General features: G+C 40.3%; 1 protein-coding gene across 1 annotated transcript in view; it reads right to left on the reverse strand.

Moving 5' to 3' along the window:
• Positions 1 to 1,748: 1,748 nt before the first annotated feature.
• kif16bb (kinesin family member 16Bb) overlaps positions 1,749 to 24,797 on the reverse strand; it is a 28,590-nt gene continuing 5,541 nt past the window's right edge. Inside the window, exons 7-19 of the mRNA XM_080287733.1 lie at positions 24,638 to 24,780; positions 24,239 to 24,407; positions 23,480 to 23,599; positions 23,160 to 23,335; positions 22,998 to 23,057; positions 22,849 to 22,917; positions 16,826 to 16,945; positions 16,662 to 16,707; positions 16,442 to 16,579; positions 15,049 to 15,128; positions 10,433 to 10,521; positions 5,020 to 5,113; positions 1,749 to 4,413 (exon numbers count right to left, since the gene is read on the reverse strand). Of these exons, the coding sequence (XP_080143859.1) occupies positions 2,203 to 4,413; positions 5,020 to 5,113; positions 10,433 to 10,521; positions 15,049 to 15,128; positions 16,442 to 16,579; positions 16,662 to 16,707; positions 16,826 to 16,945; positions 22,849 to 22,917; positions 22,998 to 23,057; positions 23,160 to 23,335; positions 23,480 to 23,599; positions 24,239 to 24,407; positions 24,638 to 24,780 (3,515 nt within the window). The 3' untranslated portion in view covers positions 1,749 to 2,202. The remainder of the gene's footprint in view (positions 4,414 to 5,019; positions 5,114 to 10,432; positions 10,522 to 15,048; positions 15,129 to 16,441; positions 16,580 to 16,661; positions 16,708 to 16,825; positions 16,946 to 22,848; positions 22,918 to 22,997; positions 23,058 to 23,159; positions 23,336 to 23,479; positions 23,600 to 24,238; positions 24,408 to 24,637; positions 24,781 to 24,797) is intronic.

The following is a 24,797-nucleotide window of genomic DNA, read 5'->3' on the forward strand; positions in this document are numbered from 1 at the left end:
CTGCAAACCAGCTTCTCCAACAGATTGTTTATTGGCTTAACAAGATGTTTTCTTATTCAAGAGTATCCTAATTTGTAAGTGGGAAACAGACTCTCCAGGCAACAGAAACTAAAGGAGATGGGGGCAGTTTGTCAGAGAGAAACAAATTTAATTATTAAAAAAATTATATAAACATCCTCAGGACCAATTTAGCACCATGCAGTAGGGTAAAAACGAGTCTCCAAAATCTGAAAAACAAAACAACTCAATCGAACTACTGGGGCTACTGTGGGGCTGGAAAGATCAAAATAGCCTTAAAGATTTAGCCCGTTACAGCTAAGCAGTGTCCAAACTGCCTATAGGTCACGTTCTCATGATTCTAAAGGAGGTGGTAAACAAATTACACTGTTATGTGCCGTCAATCGTGGTGCGTTTTAAGGCCGGAGAACCCAGTAGGACATCACACTATAATCACTAGACATTCAAAGCCTGTCAGTGGGAAAGTATCAGCTGTCAGAGTGAGTGCTTCCTTTAACCAGGCTGTGCACAACAAGCGCTCCTGTCCATTGATAGACAAACACGCAGCGATAGTAGATTAGCCGTGTTTCATGATTAACAGAAAAATACGTGATTAAAAAAAGAAAATTTATCCAGATGCAACTTGCCTCTCAACTGTCAATCCTGAATAATTACATGAAAACCAAAAGAGGCATCCTGCACAATACAGATGCAAGGTTATTCAGATGTCAGCCAAATGCTGCGAGGAGGAAACCAGCCCACATTAAACATGAAAAGCACAATAATGAGTACAGTTCCCCAAATTTTAATAATAAGTGTTATGTGATACTGGATGGAGAATTTATTTTAAAGCCATTATCAGATTTTGGCAGAATTTATTAACTAATCTGCAAGAGGAAAGTCTCAATTTGCAGTTTAATGTAAACTAGTCATAACCTGTGACAATATTTGCAATAAATTAGCCTTGATCTAATGTGAAAATGAAAATCCTCAACACTAATCTTTGTGTGGCATGTAAGAAACAAGCCTCATTTTCAATACATGAGATTATGATCAGTCTGCCTTTTGCGTTTTATTCGCAAGAAAGTTTGATATACACTAGATCGTTTGAATGCTAATTAACTGTCAAGCAAAAAGGGAGAAAATCTTTTACATCCCCGAGCTTTCATTCTGGTCCAATCCGCTTTGCTACAAGGTGTGAGGAGTTTGAGTCGAGCCCAAATCTCCATCATTCATGCTGGAGCAGACAAGGGGATTGATTGCACTATATTGCCCCTGCAATTTTCCTTCTTGGATGGGGTCACTCAGTCAAGAAAAGGAGCACAATCTTTGGCTTTAACCCTTGAAATGTGATTTAAACTCGAGTTCTTTCCCGGAGAAACAGCATGAGCAACCCATCTGTAATTTTAGTTCTTCTACAAGGCTTGTCATCAAGTGCAGTGTTGACTGGCAGAAGTAAAACCATTGACCAATTGTACAGGTAGTACAAATACAACTTGACCTCAGAAACCGATTGCTCAGTTGCAGTGGAGACTCTTACATCCAGTGGGGGCACAGGTTTATGCAAAGTAAAGAGACTGGGCCGAAAGTGAAAATGAGTCAAAAAGAGCCAAAAAGAGATGATAGGAAGACAAAATGACAGACTTTAAAGGAAGCAATAAAATGCATCAAGCTATTTTTGCTGTCTGCATTTCAAGTCTCAACCATCAGAGCTCATCTGCATTTTAAGTGGTAAAAAAACCAAACTCCGATTTTACTTTAACATATGCAGGGATTTATTGAAAAATTTAAAATATTAGAATTTTGAAAATGAATAATAAATACACAAACAATGCAAGTCATCTTAAGAATTTGGTCACGAGACATTTAAAAGGCTTCAAAAACATTACAATGTCTATTAAAACAAATGAAACTGCTAAGCACACTTCTTTGATCTTCAGTGCTAGACCTTCAAACTATTTTCTAAAGACATCAATGCAAGAACAAAGAAATTCAAGCGTTTTAAAGATAAAATCTTCCAAGTGCCAAAGTCACGCAACATTAATATCACAAAATTTAAAAAAGCAAACTTCAAAATTCACATTTTCATTATAATTTCATAGTGAAAAAAAATGATTCTTTGCACTATCTGCTTGGGATGCACTTTTGCTCCCTGTGAGTGAGTTTTCAAGCTGGGCTGTTCATTACTGGCCGTTCAGTCCTTGATCAGACATTTGACAAGTGATTAATCAGGCGGGCGGCCTCAGCGGAGCAACTGAAAGTTAATTTCCACACTTCTGCATGCGGAGATGAATTTAAAGCATGTGCACTCAGGGTAGCTGCCTTAGTCACGCTTTCAGGGTGACCCCTGCCCTGTGCTTTTGCAAAGATTACATCCAGCCTGACAGGCCGGTTCTCGTTTTCGTCGTGCACCAGTATGCAGCGAACATCCGAGCACCACCGAAGAGTTAAGCCGTGGAAGTGGGGACGGCAGGGAGCTGTGGTGACAGAGTGTGAAAGTGAGTGACAGACAGCATCCTCTCGTACCAGACCGAGGTGTGTATCTGTAAGTAAAAACTGAGCCACGTGCTTACTGTGGGTACTAGGACTGATATGCACTGCTACACTTGTGTAAAGTTTCAGCTGCACCTCTCCCAGAGTGGTTTCGTGATTCATATTACAATGAAGAAGGTATATCAGATCGGCAAGACTCTTCTGAAATTGACAGCAAACCCTTAAACCAGCATCCAGCAGCAGCTCAGGTACACTGACCCACCAGCCTAGAGACATCTCTGCTAAGTTTCCATGCAGCAGTGGGTGCCGAGGTACCCTGCAGTCCCCAGGGCAGATGATATTAAGTATGGCCCTACACAACAACTGAGTATGCTTTTGACTGTAGGTATAGACAACAAGGACGCTTTCTTCTGTAGCACTTATCAAACGCAGACTTTGGCCTGCTAGGCCTATCTGAATGTCCTTCAACTGACACAAAGGGAGGTGATGGAACAAAACTAAGAGACCAGATTCAGAGGTTAGTGTGTAAAGCGCAGATTCCATCAGGATCAAGAGGGCAGACTGCGGCTCTGGTTTGTTGCATTTAGCTACGTTCAGCCAGTAGAGAGTAAGAATCTTCTGAGTTGGGAGGCCTGAAGTGGAGATGACAGACTGTAGATGGTCCATCATGCTTTGGGGTGGCAGATTTTGCAGGTTTGCAAGGGAATCAGGAAATTTTATCAACGTTTGAATGAAAATTTGAACTGTTTTTGAGTTTTTAAGTTCACAGGTAACCTCTTTCACACTGCTGTGCTTCAGTTGCAACCGCTTTGTAATAAGTTCATCTCCTTGTTTCACATTACCATCAACCATGTTTCGTGTTGACTCCATATCCCACATACTTTCATTCCTTTTCAAGATATCCCCTGAGACAAGCTGTACATCATTTGGCAATTCATCAGCCTTACTCAGGGTTTGTGTTGGTGTCGGGACAGGGAGTTGTGCGTTTTCAGGATTAATGCAGCCTTGAATCATCTGAGCAGCCTCCTCAGACTGAAGGAGTTGAATTATATCCATCTGGACCTGCTGTATGAGAGGCAGCTCTTTCACCAATGAAAAAATGTGACTGTCCTTTAATAGAGAGAAGATAAAGCTGCTTCTAAATGTGGAGAAGACATGGCTGTCCCTTAAAATAGACAGAACACTGCTTTCTCTTACCAGAGAGATAAAATTGTTTGACCAACGAGCCCCAACAGGTTGAAATCTGAATTCTGTGACTTGCTGCAATACAGTGGAAGAGCTCCAAAGCAGACGTCCTGCATCCTGGACAATCCAAAAAACTCTGCTGAACAAAGAGCTCAGCTTCAGATTCTGAACTGCAGCTGCTGCAGCCTTTGTCGCACACACTCCAGGGATCTTCTCTAAATTTTCAGATTCATCCATCTCTCCACAGCTACACTCCTTCGTGATGGTGGTTTCTTTGGGTGGACAAAAGCCTGTGTGACTGTCAAGAGGCTTTGTGTCAAGCTGAGAATGAGTGTTGCTCTGTGGGAGGATAGACATGGAGCTGGTTCCTCTGCTGCTCTGCAGGTGGGACATGCCACTTAATGAGCTCCCACCAGAGCGAGGTCTCCCCTTGTAGCAGTCAGTGCCATCATCTTGGATCTCATTAGCATTTCCCTCTGGCTTTGTGCCACATCCATCACCCAGGCCCAGGACACTTGTCTGCTGGAGGTTGGCATCCCCTGACCAGCCCTCTTCTCCCTTACAGCTTGCAACTTCAGTCCCACTTTGAGCTTTCCTCTCAGACCTGAGCCCAGGCCCTGATTTATGACACAAGTCCCGCTCCTGGCCATCCCTGGCGCTTACTCCATTCTGCAGGTTCTCTCCATCCGATTCAAAACTACCGTGTGAGATGAAACGTCTTCTAGGTAGCCCAGTGTCCTAGTTTACATTGAGTATGTGGAAAACAAAAGGACATTTTTAAAAATGACTTTCAATAAACTCTCCTTAAAACATGTGTATTCATTTATATCTGAATCGAGACATGCATAGGAAAACAAACTGAAGAACACCGCATTAAGAAGCAAATATAGAACAAGTGTACTCTCATTGCAAAATGCTTTCACGAAATGTGTCATTTTCTTTGAAACCTCTAAAGGAAAGTTTAATAGGCATTAAATATGTGCATAATAAAAAAGCAAGAGAAAGTATTTCATGGCTCATAAAAATCTATATTAAGCCTGGCTGGAGAGGGGGTGGATATTGACATTTGCTCTGACACTAAAAAGGGACTAGAACTTCAGTTGTACAGCGACGATATAGCACTGCATTAAACAAAAACTGCAAATCCAAGTCTCACTATTGGCACACTGTGTTTTAGCTTTAATACATTTCCTTAAACAAACAACAAAACAACTAAGTCATATCTAATTCCATGCAGAAATCAGCAGCAGCTTTATGACTAAATCCCTCCATTATCTTAAGTTTGATTTTCTTTTTGGCAACTGCACAAAAAAAATAAATAAATATAAAAATATGCATACATACTGTAGTCGCAAACGTTCTTGCTGGGGTAGGGGCAAGACAGACGCTTGAGGCTTTGGACATTACTTCTGCATTTTTAGCCGGATGGATGTGTTGGCTGAAGAGACAGCAAGCATAAACAATATTCAAAAACTGTGTCAATGGGAGGATGTGGGAGCACAATACAGCTGCAGTTATATGCTTATATGTGTTGCTAGGGTCTTTGTTTTCAAGAAGCAATTTAATTATTTGCTGTAGTGTCACACTGGAGACATCAGCTTGCATAGAAAAGACAAGGCTGCAATACCCTCCCGACCCTATCCTCACAAAACCCATCCATTAGATTTGAAAAGCAAACAGCCCAAATGGCTGGATGAGATTAGAGCCACTCGACTAGCTGTGAAATTAAATAGAATCTGTGCATGTTGATTTGAGGATTTACATACAATACTCAGCACTCCAGAGGGAGGAGCAGAAACCAAATATACAGCTGAGAAAGACTTCTGACAGTAAACATTGGCTTTGGCTGAGATTTGTATATAAGCAGCAGGTTGATGAAGGGTGCAAGCGGGAGCAGTAAAGCATTGACAGCATCAACAAGAGGGACACAGTGCAGGTCCTGCTGATGATTAAAGGATTTTTGCAGATCCTGAGGATCAGTAGAGAGGATGTCCTGTACTCTGCGATGTTTGCTCACCAAAGGAAAGAAAAAAAGAGAAAACAGGTACTGGGATTCCCAAGCTGACCACATTTTTGCAATCAGTGTTTCCTGCTGTTCACAAATTGTAGCTCACATGCAGAGGCTCAGAGTTCTGTGACATGGCTTCATAAAATCGGTACACAGAAACTGATTCATTAACACCACCACAAAGTACAGTTTGCCTCCCTGTTGTTTCCCTCTGTTCCTCCATGGCCTCCTAATCCTTGTGTTGATTGCGTTCCCCACTGTTTTCCTGGACCTGCTGCTATCCAACCCACAGGCTAAGCTCTGTTTCCACCCACGTAGTCATACAGACACCACCACAGATTTTATGAATTGTGATATACGAAGTCCTAGGTCAGTTGACGTGCACCCTGCATCAGATCTCATAGTATAATCTAGGTAAAAATACATTGTGCGGCCATTTTTAAAAGATGTTCATTGTTGACTTAATGACTTAAAGTGAACAGAAGAACAAAGAATAAAAAGACTGACATTCAGAGCTAGACAAGTGTTAAGTTACACAGGAGCTCCCAAAGTGAGGAACTTTAACCAGTGAAATTATACCATTTCAGGTGATGTAAGCTCGTAATAGCAGCTTGTCAGCGGTCAAAAATGGAAGAGAGAAAAATGCTGGCACTTGGCCTTCTGACCAGAGATGGAGGATACTGAGAGGGTTGTCAGATAAGGGACTTTCAGAGCATAGGGGGCCATTAAATGTTGTTTCGGGTCAAACACCAGTTGGCTGGTTCCATCGCTGGAAGCGCTCACAGTCCAGACTTTCTGGGTTTGAAATGGCTGCATTTCAACTTGGACTTCAAAATTGTGGCTCTGCTACGCAGTCCATTTAATAAAGTATGAATCAAACACAGTGGGGTCCCTTTTACAAGGGAAGAAGTGAGTCTTATGGGCATAGATTTATACACAATATGAAAGCATATGACCTGGCCTCTACAGGCAACATGGCCCTTTTCCTGCCTCTCCTAGGAATATCCATCTTATGTCTACATACTGAAAGCTCAAGTCATGACATTTATAGTGCATTTGGAAAGTTCTCAGACGCTTTGAATTTTTCTACATCTTCACATGGATACAGTCCATTTTTCTTCAATAATCCACACACAAAGCTATGAGCGTTATGCATACTGACACACCTTTAGTTTGAAAGACTCGTTCATCTCTCCCGAATCTTTCAAGTTCAGTGTGACTGGATGAGAATCACCAGTTCAGAAGCCTGTACTACAAAGGATTTGGGGTCTAGCAAGGGGGGGGGGGAATAAAAAATAAAATAAAAAAATAAAATAAATCACAACCACAGGTTTTCGGTACACTAAGTTACCATTGTGCTAACAGGGGTACAGCAGGGTAACTTATGCTGCAGGCCTTATCTGCTTCAGAACAAATTGGTTTTGGGAAGAGACAAACAAGAACGATATCACATACGGACCAAACTCATAACATCACCATTCCTAGTGAAACAGCTTAGCCTGCTTACAGTTATAAATTCTATTTTTGTTTTTCTCTTTAATTGCTCTTGATACTTAATACTGCCACAACTGCAGATGAAAGAATAAGGCTAAAATGGTTTTACACCCAGTCATTTAACAGAATAAGCAACCATAATTACTCCCTTCACCTCAGGTCTTAATGACATCTTAATAAGTCTATTATAGTCAGCATTTATATAGCACTTTCCCAGTCTTAGCTGACCACAATGTTAAAGTGCACACATAATCATAAAGTGCCTTAATATTCTACAGCTGTACAGACCTACCACTGATAACCATCTTTGTGTGACTACCGTATTATATCCTTCCTTTGTTGTGTGGGCTACTAGACTCCACTGACACTTGGTTTTTCTCGGCTGTATTTTGCCATTTTGTTAGATTATAAACAGTTGGCCCCATAATAGATGGTGAGTAAGGACTTTGGTTCTCGTGGCATTCGGCTGTATTTTACCTCACAACAGGCTGTTACGTTCCTTTCAGTTAGGACCAAGTTCTCCATCTCTACCATAAAGGACTGATTGGTGAAGTGATGCAATGACAGTTGTCTCCATACAAACTCTGAAACATTCACTGTGACCACCGTCTTCCTGGCTGCTTGTCTAACCAAGCACATTTGTCCCACATTACCCCACTTGCCTGGTTGGCCAAGACAAACTAGTGGTTTTAAACTTCTTCCACTGGAGAATAATAAATACTACAGCTTGTTATAGCCTGTTCTGTGCCTTTACACAAGATTTAGGTGTATACTTTGACCTTGTATCCCAGTTTGCCCTAAAACTTAAGACCTAAACCATCAAATGTGAGATCTTTCATAAAAACCTTTCATGTCCGATGAATACAATCAGGCACAAATGGACTCTAAATTGTAAAAGCATCTCAAGGACTGCTGGTAGGAGGATGAATCAAAGCCCAAAGGATCTGAATAACCCTGTAAATTAAATATTTTCAGTATTTCTTAAATTATAAAAACACATGAACAGTTCTTGCTTTGACATTGTGCAGAATCATGTGTAGATTGATTAACAGGGAAAATTAAATTAGACCGTTTTTAAAGACAAATCTGAAATCGGAAAGAGTGTACATGCCTTCCAAATGCACATTTCATATTGTCCTCTAATATTTATTCCAAATCCCTGAAAAGGCTAGTGAAGAGAGATTTTGCATTTTTGCTGTTTTTTAAAAACCCGCGAGTAATTTTAGTCTTCAAACATCTGAACTGGCTACAAAGTCATCTAATTTTGTATCATATTCAATTAGGAATTCGATATCAATGAAAGGACTGAGTTTGAAATGTTATTATGCAGATTTGTCACAACATCTGGAGAGGTGATTTTACCTTATTCTTGGAGGCAAAGCCAGGTGAGGAAAACAAAACGATTTGTGGTGATGCATTAAGCCTCTTCCTGCCCAAATTATTAGCGCTCTCAAAAGTGTGCAACCCCACTGAACAGGCAGGTTGCTTTTGGTGCAACAGAGCACCTCCCCTAGTAGCTGCGAGTCCTTTCACTGATGGCTTTTGTCATTCCCAGACCCCAACAGATCTCCAAAGCCAGCATTTGAATTTAAATGATTTGCTCTTATTTATTGTTCAGGATCATTTCCAAAATGACTCAGTAAAGTGAGATCCATTCTGTCCTTGCTGCGAGGGAGATTCTGCTATGCAAATAAGTAGAAAAAAAGATTGAACACATATCTGAATACAAAGCGAAAAAGTCCTTCACTGAACCATTATGCTCAAACAGTGCATATGGGCACTTTGCCAGGTGAGAGGAGGCGATGTTAAATACAATGAATACATCATTTAATATTTTATGATGTGTGTTAATTGACACCCAGAGCAGAACCCAATAACCAAAGTTTATTTTGCAATGTGCCTCATATGCATTGCATGAGTTTTTCCTTCTGTCGACAGTCTCTCTCTGATCTGCTATGAACACTGACAATCTATCTCCACCACTCACCACGACTGACTTCCTTTCTCCCTTTAGCAACAGACCAAGTTTCTGATGTAGGATAATGAAGACACTATTCCGCCAACATAAGCCGTGTAGTAACCCATATACATGTGTATTCACCCTTTCATATCTAAATCAAACATCACCAGACCAGTGGATCGGGAAGCAGGTGTCAGACTGAAAGCAGTATTAATCACATGAGTAGGATGGGGATACTGCGGTGTGAAGGAAATTATGTGTCAGACAGCTCCACATGCTGTAAAACATCAGGGTTAGCAGATCATGAGACCAGGGATGTCTCTCAAAACGCTCAGTGTTAGTAGGTGGTGAATAAGATTTTGGACATTAATTCACTGAACACTGAGACACTGGCATCAATCAACACTCACAATTTCAAAGGAGTGGCAGGGCATGAAGATTTCACCTTACCAAACGCTGATAAACATCATGGTACGCTATTGTTTAAAAATAAAAAAATAAAAAAATTTTAAAAAGGGGGGGGGGGGGGCTGCAGTGCAAGTACCTTTTTTTTGTTGGCATATAGTCAAACCTCAAACCTGGTTAGCTATTCAAAATTAGAAAAGAGGCTGCTATTTTCATCACTGCTGCTCATTAAAACAGTCTTTACTCTACCAAATTCACAAATCAAATACCAATAAATGCCAAAAATGTGATAGAAGACAGAACGGTTTGAAGCAAGTGAACTGTACTTTAAAAATAGATAAATCAAACACCCCTTGGATCATTCATTACTGATGATACAGAGAGGAAAGTGGGGGGGGGGAAAGGCCTAAAAAGAGAAGAATCTGCTGCAGATGGAGTAAAACAAGGGAAACTGCATAACTACTAATGAACATTAGTAAACCCCCCCCCCCCCCCCACTTTTTTTTTTATTTTTATTTTTTTTAACTGTATTGTGGGAATTTTCAGGGGAGCTGAACTTTAAGTGTGTTGCAGTAATTTTGAAAATGGGACACTGGGCAGGTCACTACCTAGTGAACAAGGTGCCATTCTCGGACATGCCCTTGGTTGTAGGAGAGCTGCCTGCTCCGATTTCCATGGGCTCAGCAATAAGCACTACAGAATGGCTTTTTGTATGTTCCCACCTCTCCTCACAGAAATGGTGCCATGATTTATGTCTTTGATTTGGTCTGTGTGCCCAACGAATGCTGCTCAATAAGCAGGCACGTTGCGGAGATTGAGGTGGAATGAATGCAGTTATGCTGGGCTCACAAAGTGCAGAGAGCCATTACACATGTCTGCATATGTCTTACCATTGATTTTGCACCATCGCCTTGGACAAATTCTCAGTAGAGTTGGACGAGTCGGTCACAGATGGGCTGAACACAGATGGCAATCCACTCTGCAGACAACAGAATGACACAGCACTGAAATCTGCCTCGGTATAAGAAACAAGTGACAGCTGCCTATGTTACATTTGCATTTGACCAGAGGTTTAGTTGATGCGTCTTCATTTTTAGTGTTTGCAGAAATGTCTAAACAGGTAATAGAAAAATACCGTATGAATCCATCGCACATGGCTAAAATAAAGTGGTAGTACGTAAAGTATTTCATTCTTCAATAAAATTTCCATATTTAGTAAAACTGTATTAATATTCAGACAGAACACTTTAAAATATATATATATTTTTACACAACAGATACAGGCTACAGTCTAGATGTGCTAGCACATATTCAGACTAAGCGAAAGTGAAACTCTTGAGACCATCTCATTTAGAAGCGATGTTAAAAATGAATGTTAAAGAGTCTCCTTGGAACCACAGTGGGGCCTGGATGCCGGTGCTTTACTTGGCTGTAATAGCGTGCCGCTTTCAATAATGCAAAGAGCAGAGAGCTGTCAAAAGCCAGAAGTACAACTGTGTCTAAAATGGTGTGTGAATCAATTTTACAACATGAAATGCTATAAAGCACAGGGTGCTCAAAGTCGCAGGCTTGACAGTCCATTCACTGACAAAGTTCTTTTTTTTTCATCTCGTAACTTTACTGAGCACTGATACTTTAATAAAAGTTCCAATTTCTTAGTGTGATCATTTTAGCAACATTAACATTGTACTACTCCTTTCATTCGAAGTGCAAAGCACCAGGGTTGATAATCAATCACGCTTATAAAATTATTCATCCCCCAGTTTATTTGGCTGAAAACACCAAGCTACAAATATAGTTTTCAATGTTAAAGAGGCTCAGTGTATGGTGCCTTAAGTGCTCCATGGACAGCCTGAGAAACTCAGCCCTCGTCCACCTTTCCACTACATTAGGGTGGACCGCATCTGACATTTCTTTAACTGTCCAAAACCAAAAATGTGACATTTAAACACAAACGTTGAGAGAGAAGTTGTGGAATACGTGTATGCTTTAGTTACATTTTCAACACTTGTGTGTAGCCAAGTGCAACATTATGATCTTCTTGGAGACTAGGTCTGAAAATGTCCACTCAGTGTCATGACATGATTTCACTGTGCTATAAAGCTTTGAGTAGTGAGCAGCCAAGCAACATTACAGTCTCTCAGCGTCATCTAATGGTTTCAGAGCTCCTTTTGTTAACATGCTCCCCTAGTGTTTCTCATATAGAGGCTCACAGAGAATAGTCTTTATTTTACATAGAGAAGGTAAAACACTGTATTCGCATTTTTAAATAACTAACCTTACTTTTCCTTTTTGAGGTGGTTTGAGTAAATCTGCGACAAAGACGTTTTGTCATATCTTGAATAGATGAACCTTGGAAACCTACTCAGCAGCAGCTGCACCATACAGGATTTTAACAAGAATCTGTAACACACCGGGACTCACTCCACATTCAACTTCTAGCTACAAATGGCCACATGAGTGAAATAACTCAAGCATAATGATTCAGATTTTCAGATGTTTTTTCTGTTGATCAGCGTAAAATAAATCCCAATGCCTGCTACCATGTAAAAGACAAAAATGTCAAAAGGACTCAATGCTAATTGTACACTGTTCATTTCACAGCATAGCTCTAAATATTAGGGGTGCAACGATATTCGTATCGATATTGAACCATTCGATACAGTGCTTTCGGTTCGGTACGCATATGTATCGAACAATACAACATTTGTAATTTATTTTATCAACTTTCCTTCTGACGATGCTGTCTGTGTTGAGCACTCAGTGAATCTGCGTTCGACTACTCCGCCTAGGCTGCACTGTCCAGCGCAGATCCACTGAGCGCTCAACACAGACAGCATCGTCAGAAGGAAGAGCGCAGGGCAAGCTAGCGAGACAGAAGTTAAGCTCTCCTTACAACATGGACCTTCCCCACCCTCATTCAGATCTGGCGTTTGGAATTATTTTGGTTTTCATGTGACGTATGACCCCGAAGGTAAGCGAGTCATGGACTCAAGTAAAACAGTATGTTGGATGTGCCATGCAATGCTCAATTACATGGGTGGGAACTAGTGTGTTAGCGCAGTTAGCTCGTTAACGTGTTGGCCGTCTAGCCCCATGCACGGAGCGATCGGCAGTAGCTCGTTAACGGAGATTTGCCGTGTTGTGGCGTTAAGGTCATTTCAACGAGATTAACCTGAAAGCACTAGTGGGAACACAACGAATATGACTGCACATTTACGCCGACATCATCCTAGTGCAAAGACAAAAACAACAAGCATGCTACTAACTTTAGCCGAGTCATTTAGACAGCTGTTGGCACATGATTCTCCTTATGCTGCTGAGAATATAGCCCAGAAGAAGCGGATAGTATAGCTTTTATTTTGGAAAGAGACATTTCTCTGTAATAAACTCTCTTTTCCAAAGATGAGTGATTCCTCAATCAGATACAGGGCTTGCAATATCGCTAGCCCGACGTCCCGGAGCTAGCGATTTTTTCAGTCGGGGTACCAAAATCTATCTCTGCCCTGCCCGTCGGGCTATTGTAGGAAAAATATATGTCAATGCTTTTGCATTCTTTCGGAAATGTAGCTGGGTAATTATGTCATTGGCATCGGTGAGCCACTGTCAATATGTGACATATTGAAGTCGCGTTTGAATTTGCGCTTGTTTTTTTGCTTTCACTTTGCAATCGTGCGAACTGTGTATAGAGAGCGACAGCACTGATCTGTGAGTGATGACAATTTGTGCACCAATTCCTCTGACATGGTCTTATTAATCGTTAGCTTACTATGCAAACATGACAAGTGAAATCTCCCGCAGCAAGCTTAAACATGTGAGAGGTTGATCGCGCAGAGAATCGCTGAGCTTATGTGAGTGCGTGTGTAAAAGCAGCAGGATTTATATTTGACTACGATGACCTGGATGACTGAGAACCTTCACAGACAGATATATATTTTAGTTCTGCTGAGCCAAATAAGACAGGTCAGGGTGAAGAAGTGACAGCCAAAGAAAAGCTTACCACAAAACGGAGAAGTTATGACAAATCAGACTATAAGGCAAAAAGAAAGTGCAGCTTTATGGTTTCATGGACAAAATAATTTCTGTGGCTGCAATATGACGAGCTAAATAACCAGGGCTGCACATAAGTGGTCCGCAGGTGCGCATTCGCTGTCAAAAATAAAAAACACACACAAGGGTTAGGGTTAAATTTAAAAACTGTACTTTTGAGTTAAAATATATATTTATAATTTTAATAAATGACAAATTAAAAAAGGCATGAACATGTTTTGTATCGAAAAAATATCGAACCGTGACACCAAAGTATCGAACCGAACCGTGAATTTTGTGTATCGTTGCACCCCTACTAAATATATATGGAAAATAAAAAGTAAATGAGAGATTGCTCTGTCATTTTAAAAGACAATTTATTTGTTGCCACAGTGTTGATGTTAGAGTTGTTTTTAATTTACTGGTATTTATTTTTCATTCAGTTTAAACTAATTTAGCATCAGTATTTGCTGACTGTAGCTATATGCAGTTTAAAAATGTTCAGAACAGTGAGGATAAGAGCTGAGCACTTGCATATTCTGCATGTTGCATTTACATTACAACATTTGGATAAATGAGACTTAAAGCCATATTGTTAAAATGTTTAGGTTTTATTTCATTAACTGAGATGTTTTTCACACCCAGTTTCAGTTTTTAGTTACAGTTGAATTAACCGTAATAAATTTGAACAGTAACAAATGCTGTGGCAGACTTGCAGTTGTCGAGTAAATCCTCGTTAACTTTTTAATTGATTAATAGCGTCAACTTTTTCTACTTTAATACTGGATGAAATGTATCCAAGTCTTCTTACATTTATTTTATCACCAACTAAAAATATGCCTTCAATAGATTTTAAATCAGGAATGCTTTACATTGATATATTACTGCAGAGAAAACAGTGCCTGCAGTATCCAAGAGTGTGAGGGAGTTTGTGCTTTCACACAATGCTTCTTTAAAAATACTAAAAGCCAAGAGGAAGCTGTTGCAAAAAGGACGAATAGCAGCCAGCTTTGAAAGGCACTGCACCTGGCCTCCTTTCAGGAACAGCAGGAGGCTTTTCTAGCGTGAGAAAGTTCTAAAGTTGGGAACATATTGTCCATGATATGAGCCAATTATTCAAAAACAAAAAGAGTTTTATATAAACAAGCAAAAACCTGCACCAACTGAAAAGCTCATAGTTAATATTCTGATCAAAACAAAGCCATATGGATCCCACTGGTGATGTGGTGGAACTTTCTCATGTAGATTTTGAACATGATATCAATATGAGTAATATTTGTCAAAGGTAGCAGGCATTACAGCAGGTAGTTATGGCAACAAAGAGCATGTTTACTTGCTTTTACAACATTACCAGCAGAAAATGCAGCTGAGGCACTCCCCCCCCCCCCCCCCAGAGACACTACACTTTAGAAAAAGTCTAGTAGTAGAAGACTCGGGATCTTTTCTGCATGCGGTGGTTTTTAGTATTTTACCATACCTGGTATTTCAGTCTAAGTTGGGAAGCAGTCGGTTGGTTAAACCAGAGTGTGGCTCCTTTTCCCAACTGTATGATGGCACCTAAAAGGAGCCCAAAGAGATAATACATGAAAAGAAAATGGGAAAATACCAATTAACTAGTCATTATGAACTTCATTACTATTTGGTGCACAAAATAAATAAAATAAAAAAAAATGTGATTCATAGGGAAAACTGGTACAGTCAATGACAGATGCCGGTGACAAATCTGCCAGGAAACCTTTGGAGGTGTGGCACAGTCTGCATAATTTTTCTGTTGCCATGAGAATCTTCCCTTTGTTGTGGGATAGCAGTGACCCATATCTACACTGAACACTGGAGAAACTCGACTGAAAGCACAAAAATCCCCCACACAGTTTCGTCTGGTGAGTTAATGAATTGCCATCAGGAACACAATCCCCAACATGATTGGCAGTGGACAAGACCAGGGCGATAATTTACCAGAGAAAATGGTCCAAGGAAACTTGAGAAGTCTTGTAAAGCTATAGAATTGAAGTGATATTGGGGTTTATATATATCAGACTCACGTTCATGTGGCCATATCCACAGATTTTCACGAGGTCTCTCCCGCTTTTCCTTCTCCTCTCTCAGCAGAGCGACTACTAATCTTGCTTCTACTAATGACTTCTGACGAGTGACAAAGTACCTGAGAGAGCGGCCTGTGATGGAATCCAGCTGCTGTTGGGCTGAAAATTACTATCATTTGTTCAAGAAAATAGGTTCAGATGCAGCCATTTCTGAAGGGGATATTGGATAAATTGAAATGCTTATGAAAGAGACTAGCATAGCCAGGCCCTGTGCTGCCTGGCTCTGTTTAAAGTTTTTATCTCTCAAAAGCCAAGCAACGGGGATGTGGAAGCAGGAAACAGTGAAAGCTCCCAGCCCTGGCAAGAAGTGCCGGCTCAGGGGGGCCAGAGTTCCAGCCCAGCTTGCCTCTGTCCTTTGAAAGGTTAATGTTCTGGCCCACTTCAAACCTGTCGGCCCTATCAACTCCATCTGCCAATTAAATGGAGGGCCTGGGGCTTTGTCTGGAGCTTTGTCCGGGGCCTCTCGCCCTTCAAAATGTTTAGTAAAAGAAATGGCATCTGCCCTATGGAGAGCTGTGTTCAGAATCCGCTCATGCCCCGAGTGCACGGCAGTAGGAGAACCGGGGAGATAAAGTGGATTTCATTTGAAGATGTGATGCAGCGATCATATATAACTGCATTCAAAATGGATGAAAGTCGTATTGGCTCCCACAAGCCAAAGGATTATGTATGAATGAGAGAGAGAGAAATCTTTTTTCTTATAGGTTTCCAGCACCAGTGTTCATTAAAGAATGTCAAGAGTACATTAAATATTACAGAACTGCTTACCCTGAGTCAGCTGGCAAGGATCGGTGACCACAGAGCCATTGACTAAGCACAGTGCACCATCCTGAGGGAACAGGGTTACAGTCCCAGCAATGTTCTCAAGCACACAATGCACACTGAGGAGCCCAGGCCCATGGAGCACTACAGTACAATTGTGAAAGTCAGTATAAGAAAGCAGCTGCCAATCTGAAGTAAGAAGCATGTCGTTAAAACCCCAACTCACCAATATCTTGGGTGCATGATGCTTTGCCAATTATGGTTCTGCCTTCCTATAGATTAGAAGATCATAAAAATACACAAAAAGTTATTGTGTGACAAAATAATTGAGACACTTTCCGATTAAATCAAGAGTAGTGCATAAATATGAAGCTCAAATAAACTATTCACTTTCAAGTAATAGAGGGCGATTCCAGTGCTTTGCAGATCTTCACCAACACCGATAAGGTGAGGCAAACAGCAATCCAACACCACTCCACTCCCCTCCTTCCTCAGAGTCACCGTCTCCTCCTACAGAGAACAAGAGAACATACCACAAGACAAAAAGCTTATTTAATAGCCTGTAGCTGGAGTGGCATACAATATAAAATAAAAATGCTGACAGACAATTAATGGCAACCAGCAGAAAGCTGAATTCTTTATGACTGCTCTTCCTTGCCTGAAGGCCAAGCAGAATTGCAGCATTCCAACCATGTGTCACCATGAAACAGCAGATTGGCTACCGGCAAGAGAGACACTATAAATCATTTAGATTATCATGGCGAGAGTCAAACTGTACATCGTGATCAGTGAGTGCGACAGACGCAATACGGCTCACCCAACACACACACACACACACACACGTTATAACATGTGCTGTTGCCTTTAGTGGTACATGGCAATCAAAATACTATAGAGCTTGTAAAGTATGTTGCCGTTACTTGAAGATGGCAAACCTCCACTGCTTTCATTTCAATTTACAGTGTTGCCCAAAGCAGTGTTGTATGGAAGGTCACACTAAAGTGAATGCCTGTGCTTATTTTAGATTTTTTTTTTCCACCATAAAACATTGCATGAGTCAGCACAAATGTAAAATAAATAAATAAAAAATAAATAAAATCACAAATCAATTAGTGAACAGCATTAAAGAAATCACCACATTTAACTTATGGATCATTACTGCTCTGTAGTTGTAGATAAATCAGAAGTTAAATCAGAAGTCAAAAAATAAGAATTTACTTTACTGTAAAAATCTGTTAAGGATACCTCTGCTAAATAATAATTTGATAGTGTTCTCTATGGAAATCCGATAGGTAGAAATATCGATTTAATCCTCAAAAGCCATTTCTAAAGCTCAGGAAAGCTACACTTAAAAGTCTGATCTGCTTCATATTCCGCTTCACTGCCTCCAGCAATTGTTGCAGAGGAAATGTTGCAGCATTAGTCAGGCAGCTATACTGCATACGTGTCTGTCAGGCAGTGATATTCATTTTACTTTGTATAATTCCATTCTTTACTTGACTAAAAAGGTATGGTTCAGTTAAAGAAAAGACCTGACAAGCTGCTGACTGAGTAAATACACAGAGCAGTTCATTTGCAAATTATAAAACAAGAAATTTAACACTTTGCTTCGGATGAACTGTAGGTTTAAATGACACAGAACTGAGCAATAAAGAGAGAAACTCAGCTCTCTAAGCGTTTAACCTTTTCCTTGCAGTGTAATGGCTGTTGCTCTTGAATAACCCAGAGTCTACCCATGTATGAGTGCCCTATGACAAGTATCCTCCTGTTAAACTGGTGGACCATTGCCTCACATTGCCACGGATTAGGAAAAGTAACTTTCAACCTCATCCTGCTGCTCTATCGAATAGATTGGACCGTGAAGCGAGAGACGCGTCCACCACCAGCACCACCTCTCTCATCGGCAGTTGCGAGATGGAAGAAATCCTTTTTTTCCTAATGAAGAAGGAGAGGCATCGACCACAGCCCCTGTACTTAATTAAAAGGGATTTTTCACAGACTTCATTAGGAGGTGAGGAGCAGCCTGGCAGATTAATGCACTGTGTCCACTTTCCTCAGACACCAGGAACAGATGAGATCCTCTTATTTTCCCCTCACATTCACACACTGGCTCCTCACCACACCCAGTCACTCTGTGTGTAACGCAAGGACACACTCTGTGTTCAGACTCAGGCAGCTGGTGAACATACTGTAATTAACCGTGGCCTGGACCAGCAGCCAGTCTTGGGCAGCATTTAGGATTCCATTAAAAGCCATCATTTGTGGTTGGGTAGAATTTTAATGGACTTTACAGCACTTTGACAGGTCAGGTTCCCGACTTAGACAATATGCATTTCAAAACACAGTCAACCAATCGACTTTTCCGACTTCTTTGTCAAGTGGAGCAACTTGCCAAAACAGTCTATGAAAAAATAAATGGCATTTAGATTTCTTTGTCACATTAAAAAGGTTGAATCCCAGATTGCAATGTTTTTAAAAGTTAAAATGACATGTAAAAGAAAGGCACGTTTTCAAATGGCATAAAGCCTTTTGTTTGCAATGAATGCTAGTTAAGAATTGAATAAGAATCAAAGAGACCTGGCACCTCATTAAAAGTGATTTATTTTTAATATGCTTTGTTATCTGGGAGCATACTACATGTGAGAGCTCAATTTCAACCAACTGGTTATCAACTGTTGTTTTATTAGCCTGATATGCCTTCTAGCCATCAGCATGTGGTCATGCATTCATGCATGCAGTCAATAGCCGTCACATGCAATGCTTTACATAACATGCTGAACTTTCACCGATTCAAGGAGACTGCAGCGACATTAACTGTTATCTTGCCAATATGTCAAGTTTAACTGATTTTAGGGACAGAGCAAGAAGAGTGTAGAGGTGAAGTCAGGACCGCTGTAATAAAAACAGATTGTTATTTCCATCTGCATAATTTATATTTGGCAGTATGGCCCTCTCCTCCTTCCACGTGCATAAATGGAAAGCAAAAGGTGGGGAGAGCAGCAGCAAGACCTGGCACAGAACGGAGCAAGCAAGTGTCAGAGACAATCCTGCAGTACCTGGAGTTGAGGTAGGTTGCAAAGTGGCTTGCGTGTTCTCCAATAACTTCAAAATAAAGATAACTAAATAAAACCTAATCCTTAAGAGACAAAAACTATTATGAAGTCATCGACAGTAAAAATGAAATTAAAATATTCTGGAGAAATGAGATCCAATCAGAACTAATTAAGTTGTGTTAGAAAGGCAGGCCGGGTTAGTTCCCCCAGGCGCTATTTGTAAACTGTACAACTAACTCCCATGCTCAAAGTTTCTCACAAAAACAACAAAATATTAACACTGGGGAGGAAGACAAGTCATATGGACACTTTGCGTTTGATGTCAAGGAAAATAAGTCTTCCTGTAAACCCTGTGGAACAACACTCACAGGTCAAAGCAGAACAAACTTAAACACTTTATATTTTAAATCAACTGAATCAACTTCATAATCAATGATCTCATGATCTCTGGTAAACTAAAAGAATTCAGATGCCTCAAGTACGACTAAAAAGGCGTTTTAACAAAAGGCTATGATCGAAACTGAATCAAAATTTGCTGACAAAATTAACACTGGCGGATTGCAGGTGTACATTAATGCAATGAGCTAGCACTGTCATCAGCTGATTTGTCAGGAGTCAGTTAAGAACACCTTTGTTTGTTTTAACTATGCTCAGTATGAAAAAGAAGGAAAATCAGTTCAGTTTTGTGCCAAGATTTGCCCACATGTGAAGAAAGGCTTATACAGCTTGTGAAATGCTATAATAATTACATTGTGTTAACTGCTGACACTACAAATAAAATTCACATTAAACATAGCGAGGCTCAGAGCGGGGTTTAAGTTGTGCTGTTGTGCTGATTGTAGCATGTCTGGGAAATGCAGAGACTACGACGATCAAAGAAAAGCCGTGGTTCATTTTATCTTACTGAAATAGAAGTCCCTCCCACAACACTGTGTTACAAGGGGACCCAAAAGGTTGGCTGGGGGAGCAGGGTGCAATTCTGCTCATGAAGTAGGAACTACTTACAAATATCTGTGCGTGTGTGTGTATATTATAATTTTGTTTAAGGTTCCCCCCACCCCCACCAGCCTCCTTGCAGTAAAACATTTAACTTTACCCTCTTCCTGCCTTTTTTGTTCTCTCAATCTCTTGCCGCCTCCGTCTGGTAAGAGGCTGCTCCGGAATCCATCTCATATTAATTACTTTCTCTTTCCCACATGCCCTGTAACCAATCTGGGAAGCTGACGATGAATAACTTTGCATTCTAAATCTGCTTTGAATACAGAATTCAAAATTCTGTTTACACCGCTCTTGGTCAACTTGTCTCCTTAAGGCCTGAGCAGAAATTCTCATCAAGCTTTCAGCAACAGGAGGACCTGAATTAAACACAAAATATATGAAACTTGGAGATGTGGAGAAGATGGTTCTTAAATTAAAAACCATATGCTAGATATAGAGAACAGGTAATGTACATAAAACCCATTTCCAACCCTTTTTCCTCATATGAAACGTGTTGATGCCATACTGCATCTGCATTCAACCTTATAGCTAAAGCTTTTCCCCCCTTAGGTGCTTTTGCTGAATTTTAAAATGACCATCTTCCATTTGCACTTGAGGTGCATCTCTGTACTGATCCTAGTACAGACTCCACCTCTAATATCTGCAGCATTCCATGCAGGAATCCCACTTATCATTTTGCACCCAGGCAGAATGCAAATGCACAAGAAGACAAATGTCAAATCCATAAAGTCAATCATCAAACACTTAGAGTTTCACCAACACAAATGTGCCTACCGGTCACCAGTGCACTGGCCTTTTCACCTAGGTGTCACATTGTATCATGCATTTTAAACAATGTGTCTACATGAATGAGCACAGCTGTTTAAAAAAAAAAAAAAAAAAAAAAAAATAAGATGGGTGATGTTGCCTTTGAGCATAAAGTTATCACTGCTCGAATATGCAAACAGATTTATACCATAGTAACTCTAATTAACATGCTGGACAGACAGAAATGAAAGTACCATATGTCAATAATCAAGACCTCTTAATTAGGATCCGTGACAGAAGCTAATGAGTTCCGATACATGCCCGGGAATAAAAGGGCTGTCAAACCACTAAATGTCACCTACTAACCACCATCTGAATAGAATGTTAATTATTCACCGTACACATATAGCTGACATTCATGTGTATGGTATTTAAATTCTTACACAATGTCCTCATAAAAGCAAAGTAAACCTCTTACTTTGCTGCTGCATTACTAATGGCTGACACACACACATATTCAGACATCATTCAAAATCTGAAACAACAACAAAATAGCTTAACGCCATGAAAAACCACTAAAAGGAATGCATTAATAGCATGTATAATGACAGAGACAAGAGGTCACGCCATACTTTTCATGACTGGCACGCTTCACGGTTGAATGCATAATGCAAGACGCTTCTTGGCTGAACACAAGGAGACCCAAACAAATGATATTTGGTGTTTTTTGGGAGGTCGGGCATAAACTCAGCAGAGGAACAGAGTTAAGTTTCACTTTCGGCTGGCATTACTGCCATTTTTTGTTTCACCTTGGAGTCTTTCGAAGCTGCTGCCACCCCATTTTTGCCTCAGAAAAGTCATATTTGTTGAGGGAGAAGACATATCTGTTCTGTTTCTCTTTGTAAGGCTCCCCAAACACTGTTGCAACCCAACTTTACAACCATTATACGAGCTCCCCTTTTGGATGCCACTTGCATCCAAATAGATGTAAAAATTTTATTTAAATGCTAGACTGAGTCTACTCCCTGTGAAGCAGTTATTCACAAGACTTGCAGTGACACCAGCTGGCAGGATCTCCTCACTGCAAGCAGTAAAACCTACTAAGACTGCTTTGGGGAGCTTGCTGCTTTGCTGATTAATAGTGTTAAAAACCTTTTCTATACTCTGTGTCCTCCTGTTCTAATCACATATCTTTCTGCTCCAAACTTTAAGTGGAATCATTTTTATATCTTTCTTAACATAATTTATTATAACACAAATAATTCCAAAGAGGGACATAGAAAATTAGGCAAGCAGCAAGGGCGCTTAACATTACTCTTAAACTGCTTCACATTTTATTCTAAAGTGTTTATCCCAACTCTGTGCAAAAGAAAAGCAGGTACAGGGGTTTGGGCTGTCTGTACATCTGATTAAATGGAAGAACTACAACAAACCTATTCAATGGAACAATGCAGGGCAACAAGTACTTCTCTCCGGTCTTATCCTCTAGCTCATATCCAAGAATCAAATATAACCCGCTGGCATTTGTGAGTCAAACACACCAATGGTAAATTGGCCCCGAGGATTCTCAAGCAGATGTTCATATTTAAATGCATGAATGAATCATTTTTGTACCTGCAGAATATTCAGTGTCTCCCTCCACGTGCTGCTTCTGTTCTTGGTCAATGCTACTGCCTGGAGGGACTGCAGAAATAACAGGTTTATTATTTACAAAAGGGAACTTCAAAATGCCTTTCATTTCTATTCTGCAGAGGATGACTCACCTTTGTCTCATTCAGCTCCTCCTTTACATCCACAGAGGATAATGGCACCTCATGCCCAACCTAAAGTAACAGCAAGAAAACAATACAACCTACAAAATAAGCTTTGAACAAGAAACACTATAAGATGTTTATGCCTCCTGTGAATGTGAGCATATGCAGGACCTGAGTGGCTTCTTTTAGTAGTTGATTGAGTTTGGTAACCTCTGACTGCAGTTCCCTCATCACCTTCATACTGCCATTATCGTTCACTGTGGGAGAGTTCACTATGTTTTTAGTTTGACTGGCAAAACGCAAAGTGTTCAGGGTCTCCATGTAGTTCACATCAGCAGGAGAAATGGCTGCCGGGGGGGGGGGGGGGGGGGGGGTCATCAAGAGAGGACATGTTCATGAGGAGTGTGAAAACAGAAGATGGAAAATAAAAGAATTATGTGGTTAATAATGCTTCCAATATCAAAAACAGGTAAGAATTAAGTAATACATACTTGCTATCATAGTAGTCTTAGAGTTTCCACCCAGGCTGTCTTTTAGCAGCCATGTCAGCACAGAGTCTCTGTAAGGAATGAAGATCTGTTTTGTTGTTGACACTCCTACACCAAGGTCAGCTGAGAGTATCAAAAACAAAAGTACTCAGTCAAATACTAGAAAGGTAAAATGTTTCATCCACAAGTTGTATATAAATTCTGAGAACTAAATGCTCACTACTAAATATGTATTCTTCAGAAAAAGGCATCTAATTATCAATGGAATATGCATTTCAACCATAATTTCAAGGGTCGTTTATTTTGTGTTGTTTGTGTTTTAAATTACTTGACTACTTAAAAGATAAATTCAGCCAATGTGATATCCCTCACTGGTCAGTGAAGTTATGTCTAAGCATATCTTGCTTAATATCCTTTTTTTATCCTGTAATTGACTGTCATTTGCAAAACAAATATTAGTATTAATATTAGAAAGTAAAGACTGAGACATAAACCCATCTAAAGTCTTTACAAGGAAGCATCCCACAAACATCTCAACAATAAACCTCATTTAAAAAAAATAAGCAGAGTCGCCCTCTGCTGGCCATTGTAAAAAGTATAGGTCTAAAAGCCCTTCTGCTGCACAGCTACATCCATCTTTCATATAGATTTCTATGTAAAGAGTTTGATTTGACAGCTAAGAAAAAAAAAAAAAAAAAAAAAATAGGGTTGTAAATAGGTCCCAAACAGTAATTCCACAGCAAAATGACTGACTGCCTTTACCTAGAGCTGAGATCACATGTCCCAATGTGACCAGAGATTTGTTTATGTCGGCACTTTCCTTCAACCTGCCTCCTACTGTGCGTGTGGGATCAACTTTCTCGCTGCCTGCCAGGTCTACCAGGTGGATCTTACTCACCGTCTCGTATAACGGTTCTGCATCACACCACACCTGTCCCAGGAAACAAAAAAGGCAATATCACAGAAGAATATACTTCCGTATACAAGTGATATCACAAACAGAGAAAATGAAAGCTTGTGAAAAATAACACCACAACAGATCAGGTCTCATTATCTCATAAAAGTCTCAGCGGTTTTGGGGGACGGCTTTTGTTAACACCCACAGATCTCTAGCAAACATTTTACTTTGGCCAAATTCAAACATCAAGCACTGTGTTTCACCTGGGTGAACATTATGGTGAAGATGGCATGAGAGCGCTTGCTGAAGTCATTCACTCCCCTGCTGGCTGTGGTGCGCTTGGCATTGCCGAGAATGATCAGGCCCTCCACTTCACTGTAGCTTTGTACTAAATGCTTGGACAGATCTATGAGTTATATATAT

Source organism: Astatotilapia calliptera, chromosome 13 (assembly GCF_964374335.1).
Source record: "Astatotilapia calliptera chromosome 13, fAstCal68.1, whole genome shotgun sequence".
NCBI lineage: Eukaryota > Metazoa > Chordata > Actinopteri > Cichliformes > Cichlidae > Astatotilapia > Astatotilapia calliptera.